Source organism: Mangifera indica, chromosome 11, assembly GCF_011075055.1.
Source record: "Mangifera indica cultivar Alphonso chromosome 11, CATAS_Mindica_2.1, whole genome shotgun sequence".
In the NCBI taxonomy this organism is placed as follows: Eukaryota; Viridiplantae; Streptophyta; class Magnoliopsida; order Sapindales; family Anacardiaceae; genus Mangifera; species Mangifera indica.
This window is the reverse complement of record NC_058147.1, coordinates 14,546,052-14,553,960: the sequence shown is the minus strand read 5'-3', so window position 1 is coordinate 14,553,960 and position 7,909 is coordinate 14,546,052. Positions and strand designations below refer to the sequence as shown.

Sequence of the window (7,909 nt, the reverse complement as noted above, 5' to 3'; positions counted from 1 at the left end):
TGGCTTTTGGCCTTCTTCAAATGGTTGTATAGTTGTATATGATTACCCCATGTTTTTTAGATGCCTTTCAGATGAGTTTTCATATGTAATATATACATCTTTTGTTCACTCCTAGATTTTCAGTTTTCTTAGAATAATTTCTAAACACTTTTAGTAACGAGTTCATTTTAAAAATTTGCTTTAAAATAATCGTTCTAGATATTAATTCGTAACATTTCTCTTTTGGAGGGTAGTACTTCTAAGGAGGGATGTTACAGTAAAAGTCCATAGTGTGTGATTACTTCGATCAAATTTAGGAAACAATCGAAGGAAAAGTAACTTGTCGAGCAATGTGTAAACAATGCAGTTCATGTTTAACATGTTACAGTTTACAGAGTATTGTAAAAAAATTTCACACTCGATGAGAGGACAACAACAAATTGCCTTCAATAGATCATGATTTGTTGGTCTCAATGCTAGTGTAGTAGGAGGTTCTAGCAGTTCTAGACATATAAGACAAATGTCTACTTTTATATATGATAAAATAAAAATGTGAGACTACATACTCAAATATGTTGTCACCTATGACCAACCCTTTTTTTATGTTAAAAATGAAATATTAGAATAAATAATGGATAATAGTGTTCAACCTACATTTAAAAGAATTTATAGGTCTACTTTTAGGTTAGACATTATTAAAAATTTTGAATTAATGAAATTAAAAGTTATTAAAAAACTTTGTAAATTTAATGATGTTATTTCAATAGCTTCATATTCATGAACTATCATAAATATCACATCACATGTATGTTTTGCAAAACCACACAATTTTATACATTCTCCACACTTTTATCACATCAATACAACAAACATAAGGTATGGTCAAATAGTTTAAGTTTAATATGAAAATAGTATAAAATACATATTTAATATGTTTGGGTTTAAAAACGCTTTTCAATGTGTTTAATATACGAATTAAACGAAAAAACAAATAAACACGTGTTTTTATTAACTAAAATCAGGAGGTGGAATATGGTTGTAAGATAATGCACCATTATTTAACTCTTTATGAGGTATAATTAGACAATAAAAATTTTGTTAAATCTATGAAATAACAAAAACCTCCCCATGGTTAGATTTTAGATATTAAATTAAATGGTAAATATTTAAAAAATTATTAAATGATATTTTCAAAAGGACTGTCACAATAAGACCAATGGCAATAACAATTCACATCCAGCCACTAAAAAGGCTTTAAAGAAATGGATGATTGAATTTGAGTCAGAATAAACTTGAAATTGCTCTTCACTCATTTCCGGGGTAGAAATGTCATTTCAAATGTAGACACATAGAGGATGGATAGATAGATAGATAGATAGATAGATAGAAGAATGGAACCTCTGGCTGCTCTGCTAGGCTATTGCCTTTGCCTATGCCAAATTTAGACTAAACACAGAAGGTAAAGTTACCATCACTTAGCAAAAGCAAATACAGAATTAAATACATTCATTTGTTTATTCTATTTTAGGAATCCAACAACATCACCTCACGCCACCCCACCCCCATAACATAACAAAGCCACCCCTGCAGATGCAACCAACAGCTGCCGGAAGTACCAGCTCTAACGCCGGTGTTGGCGGTGCTGGTCAGCTCACTCGAGGACCTGGACTTACCCGCTTCCGCTCAGCTCCACCCTCTTGGTTAGAAGCTCTTTTAGAGGAAGAAGAAGAGGACCCATTGAAGCCTAATCAGTGCTTGACTCAGTTACTGAGTACTGGCGGTGGGGGCGATCCACGGCTGACTCAGTTGGAGGCAGTTAGTTTTCAGCGCCAAAGCAGCACTCCTGCGGATTTGCTTGATGGGTATTTTTCAAACTTTGGAATCCCAGCCACTTACGGTTACTTGTCTCCCAATATTGATGTTTCGCCCTCTAGTAAGAGACCTAGAGATGAAAATACTCAGCAATCTCCCAAGTTTCAGTCTCAACCGGTAAGTTAAGTTTTATCAGTGTAAGCTGCTTGATTGTTCTTCAGTTTCAATGTCTATTTGTAACATCCTGGTCTACTGTTAATATATTGTTGAAGTTCTCGGTTGGAATCAAAAGTGTCTCCCTCTGAACTTCACTGTCTGAGGTGGATAGGAGATTAGATTCAACGATATCTTGACAGTGGGATAAGATGCAACACTATTTATTTTTTCATGCCCAGAAATCCCTCGACCTCAGGAAACTTGTGGGATATAATTTTGCAAATTGGTGGCCTTGAGGGAATTTGAACTCTTGACCTCAGAGCTGGATCATAGGGGTTTTATTTTATCTTTCTTTCTTTTTAATGAAATGATGGGAAAAGGGTGTTTTGTTTAAGAAAGAATTGAATTAGTGTTATGTGGTGGTTTTGATTTTGGTAGAGAGGACAGCAAAGTGGGCAGGCACCGGGTGGGGTTACAAGTTTGATGGATATGGATATGGATATGGAGAAACTTTTGGAGGATTCAGTGCCTTGCAGGGTGCGTGCCAAGCGTGGTTGTGCTACACATCCTCGAAGTATTGCAGAGAGGGTAAGGAGCCTGTTTAGCTCTGCTTAATGTGGCAATTTATGAGTATGTATTTTATGTGTTTGAGTTAAGTTCTACATAAGAGTTCTTTTTGGTTAGGTTCGGAGGACACGAATTAGTGACCGCATAAGAAAGCTTCAGGAACTTGTGCCGAACATGGATAAGGTAAACTATCTGTCTTTAATTCATGTTAAATATTTCGATCTTCTTTAATGGAGAATTCTTTTTGCCCAATTATTTTAGATAATTAATTATGGTAATGTTAATAGGCCAAAAAGACGTTTGTAACTAACTAAAATCTCAGGAGTTCTGCTGAATTGTTGGATAAAATAGTTGAATGGTTTTCACATGATTTAAATGACAGGGAGTGTTAAATTTCTCATTTAGAACTAAAACATTCACATATTTTGTTTTAAAACCACTTAATATGCCACCTATGTATTCATAAATTGCACTATTTAAATGTTTTAAAGTTCATTATGTGCTAATATATTAAACTGATAATGTTTTCTGTAGACTTCCAATATCCTTTGAAACTCATGTTGGATAGATCAAAGTGAGTACCCATTTTTGTCAGAGTACAACATTTTAATGTAATTAGTTTTTTGAAATTTTAACAGTGATTGTGGCATTTGGCTGTTTAAAACTCAGTAGAAAACTGAAGTCAAATATTGTAATAGAAACAGAAGACATCATAGTTGGCTTACCTGATTTTTTGTTTGCGAGGATGAGAATCTTTAAATTTATGAATTTATGAAAACCTGAACCTCCGTTTTTAAAAATATACTCTCTAGTTCATCTCTAATTGATAAATAAGCAAAGATTTACATTATTTAAATAGAACCTATGTCATGAGATAGTCCCAAATCTTGGAAAGACACCTCAATTGTCGCCCATGGTGCAGCTTTATATTATGAGCTAAAAATATATCTTAATGCAGTGTTTTCTTTACCCCAGATGACAAGTTTAATATATTATTTCAAGAGTCATGTTAGCATATACTATTTTTTAAGAAACCTCGTCAAGCACCTAGCAGATGATCTTGGTCTTCCTTTTTCAAACCTTCTCGACCGAAACTTGAAGAACATTTCCATGCATATTGAAAGAAAAAAGAAAGAGAAATGGAACAAAGAAACCTTTGCTGAACTGGGGCCTGGGATCCTATTATATGGATATAGAGTTGAAAGAAAACAAAAATGGAAATGTGGCTCCATTAGTAGGATTATATATTGAAGATACTTAAATTAAACATTGGATTGTTATTATCAATATATGCAGAGATTTATTGCATCTCTGATTATTTTTGCTAAGGTTAGGAGCCAAGTAGATTATATATCTCCGATATTCTAACTTAACTAATTCACAAATCTCTTGTCCAATAATATTCTGTTTCCTTGTACTTTTTTACATATAACAAAGTAAGAAATAACTTCTTATTTTTCCTGTATCTTAGAAACACAGTCCATCTATGCATATCTATTTTTGGTTGATTATATGTCATGGAAATCATTTTGGGTATAGCTTTGTCTATTCTAGTATTTCATCAATTTAAATAGTTTTATATGTTTGTAGCAGAATTTTTAATCTCTTGATCAAGTTCTTTTTTCTTACCACGAACTAGTTCTTTGCAACTGTAAGGGATCTAATAAAATGTCTAAAAATTCTAAAAGTACAAAATCTAAACTAAGAATTAGAATACAATGCTAGCCAGCAATAAGAACCTGGGAATTCCTATATTATGTCTGATTAATAGAAAATGATTTCTATCCTTTTTTATTATTTTTTTATTTTTTACATCAGCAACTAATTGTCAAACTAGACAATAGATTTTACTGAAAGTCAGTCCAATTTCCATGAGGAAATCTAACCAAGAACTATGTCTAGAGTATTAGCATTATTAGAAACTGGTTTGTATCATTATTTATTTTCTTTTTTTCCAATATTAGCAACAGAATGTCAAACAGCAGCATAGAGTCCATTGAAAGTCCCTCCAAATTCCCATAAGGACATCTGTGACCGAGAGCTTCATCTAAAGTACTGGGACTAGTCAGAATCTTGAAAGTGCATTATCATTAAATTGTGTTCTCTCTCTCATACACACACACACATGAGTGTGTGCAGGCAAAAACACCTAGAGGAGTGAAAAATGGTTGGAGTTGTGGGTGGGAAAGACTTATTCAAGAGACAAGTGAATAAAAGAGTTGTCTTATCTGCAATGGGATAGCAGAGAACCATAACTTTAGAGGAATTACAAAGGTTCTAGCAATGACAAATTTTGACAAAAAGAATTATGAAAAGATAGAAAAAAATTAGAAAGTGGTAGGCATATTACTTCAAGGGGAACTTCCTCTGACAGCCAATGTTTATTATTTTATTCCTTTGTACTGAAATTAATAGGATGTAAATTTGTTGGAAGTTTATGCCAAAACAAAAGTGAACAACTTAATGAAAAAGGTAATAAACAAGTGATTATAAGAAATTATAAATTATAGAAGAAATCCTTCTCTGCAATGTCAATGAAAAAAACTGTGTTCACAAATTTCTATTATTCCCTGCCCTTAAAATCAGCCTTGTCCACAAGAAAACTAGGTAAGATTACGATTTTATCAAATGCCATCAAAATCTCCTTCTAGTTTCATTATTAAAAGTCATTTTTTCTTGTAATGATGACCTTTTGCCACTTTGCATCACAATACCAACATAATCTCGTCACTATTTGCTCCTTGAGCCTTTTTTTACTAGTCTTTTTTGGTTATTTATCTTTCAGTTCTTTGTCTGAGTCTTGAATAACATCTGAGGCTCCTCTTTGATTGTTTCCTCAAGCATTATAGCTGTAGGTATAGTGGCTGTCACTATTCAAAAATTGTATGTCTTAAGTTGGTGTTTAGTGTTTGAGCAAAGGCCTTTAACAAAGGTCCTCATTGGTTGATGTTGACACTAATCATGAGTTTAATTGCATAATGACTCACAATGGCCTTGATATCCCAAAACAATTGTTTTAACTATTTGAGCTGATTGCCCATCCACATTCTTATATTATAGAAGGCAGAGTCCTACATACTATAACTCAATTCAGACCAATCATGCCGTTGGATGGAGATGCCGATAAGGTTTATGGAGGCCAACTCTAGTTTCATTGCATATAGTGTTTGATTTAAATGAAAAAGGAAAAAGAACTTATGATTTGCGAGATATCCATCCCATAGGTTCCACTCCTTATTAGGGAAACTCCACTTTCATATGACATCGTTATTCTTTATAGTGTTTGATATCATGTCAGGTGGTTCAATATGATTTATAATTGGCATCAAACTTGTACAATTCATTCATGTAATGTCAATTCTTGTGTGATGACCTTGAGGGATCCACTTTTATCAAGTTATCTTGGATGCTTCAATTCTTGTCTCCATCTCATGAAGTTTCTGGGTAGAATTGCTCGGAGCCATGGCATACAGTACTTCTAAAACTCTAAACTGAAAATAAATGGAAATAAAACTATAGAAATGAAAACAAAGTAAGCAATTAAAAAGGGATTTCAAATCAAAGAAGGCATCTTTTCACAAGGTCAACGATGTAAAGAAGGAAAAGATAGATCCATTGAATCTCATCAATTGTCGTGTGTACTTATCTTTATTGTTTTTTTTTCTTTTTTTTTTTGGTGTTCATGTTGCATTCTTGTTAATTGGTTTATTGAAAAAGAAAATAATCAAATTAGTCTTAGCGTTGAAAAAACATAGAACAACATTCAGTTTTGAGTTATATGACAACCTTCTAATCAGGGACTCTGTAGAAATAAAATATTAATCATGTTTTGGGTGTTAATTCATCTTTGAAAATTGGCAACTAGAAAAACACCTATAATCTGATGTATTTTTGTTAGATATTAAAATATATATTTTCACTGATTTGCAGCAAACAAACACTGCAGATATGTTAGAGGAGGCAGTAGAGTATGTCAAGTTTCTTCAAAAACAAATTCAGGTACTTCTTGCATTGAACCCCCTACTTGTCTATTTAATTTCTAAGAGAATTAAAGTTTTAGGTCCTCTCTGTTATATTTTTCCAGTTGAACAAGTGAATGCCTAGATGCAGTGTCATTAGAAACTGAAAAGCCGTCACGTTATATGAAAGTGTTTTTAATTGCAGGAACTGACAGAGCATCAACGTAATTGCAAATGCACAGTGAAAGATAAACCTGAAGAGGGTACCAGATAATGTAATTATTATATATATATATATAAAGTTTTGCACAGGATCTATCATGGTTGTAGCTCTTGTTTTGTTGGAACAATAATTATATTAGATGATGAGGACATAATTCATTTTCGCAAGAAGTGTTATTTGTAGTTGTAAATTTATTTACAAGTGTGACAATATATGTATCATTGCCATTTATATAGTTGATATTATTGTTTCATGCAAGTTTTGAATATCATATGGAAAATCATACTCTACTGCCGCTGAAACATGACAAACAAATACAAATATTTTATCATAAAATTATTAAATTTATCATTAAAAAAATAAATTATTGACAAAAGAAATTAATTAAAATATAGGATATTAAATTAATTACCCTAAACATTAGGGTTTTAAGCGAAGTTGTCCCAAAGGCTAAATATTAAGCAAAAATGTTTTATTTATTTAAAATGACTTGGATATTAATGAAAATTCATAGTGTAACATATATATTATAAACACATTTTGAAACGCAAGCATTCACAACCACATACAAACATGCCAACACATTCTAAATCATCAAAATGATACGTAGCATGCAACTAAATGTCATAAATATGCAATGTCACACAAATTTATATCAATGTGCATTTAATCAAGTGATAAGCATATGTACACGTACACAATTCCAAAAACATGTCAATAATCATCAAAACCATTCAAACACATTATAATCAATATGTTGAACATATACAAGTATTGACCAAGTATAAAATTATAGAAGCACAAAAACTTAAAAAAAATCATCATATCATACAATCATACATGAAATCATTGTCATATCAAACAAGTATGATAGAGACAAGCAAGTGTATTATCACAAATGTTATTTTCATATCAAAGCCTATACACTTGACTTGCATCGATCATGTCAAGTTCTTTTTTAATATAGCAAAATTTTTCTTTATCAAGAGACTTAGTGAAAATATCAGCAAGTTGATGATTGGTATCAATAAATTCAATTTGAATATCACCCTTGCTAACACAATTACACAAGAAATGATGCTTAATGTCTATATGTTTTGTTCTAGACTACAAGATAAGATTTTTTGAAAGTTGAATGACACTTGTATTATCACAAAATATATGAATGTTTTTCATTTCAAAACCAAAATCTAAAAGTTGTTGTCTCATCTAT

The 7,909-nt window shown here is 32.0% G+C and overlaps 1 protein-coding gene across 3 annotated transcripts; it reads left to right on the top strand.

Moving 5' to 3' along the window:
* The first annotated feature begins 1,374 nt into the window (after nucleotides 1-1,374).
* LOC123228831 (transcription factor bHLH80-like) lies at nucleotides 1,375-6,954 on the top strand. 3 transcript variants are annotated; one of them, XM_044654296.1, is made up of 5 exons: nucleotides 1,375-1,968; nucleotides 2,386-2,535; nucleotides 2,632-2,697; nucleotides 6,461-6,513; nucleotides 6,679-6,954. In XM_044654296.1, exons 1-4 carry the CDS (start codon nucleotides 1,570-1,572, stop codon nucleotides 6,467-6,469), a joined length of 624 nt encoding a protein of 207 aa, XP_044510231.1. In that variant the 5' UTR covers nucleotides 1,375-1,569; the 3' UTR covers nucleotides 6,470-6,513; nucleotides 6,679-6,954. The 3 variants fall into 3 exon arrangements, with proteins under 3 accessions (XP_044510231.1, XP_044510229.1, XP_044510230.1); XM_044654294.1 differs by having other exon boundaries at nucleotides 6,445-6,513; XM_044654295.1 differs by lacking the exons at nucleotides 6,461-6,513; nucleotides 6,679-6,954 and adding an exon at nucleotides 3,049-3,081.
* The last annotated feature ends 955 nt before the right edge of the window (nucleotides 6,955-7,909 follow it).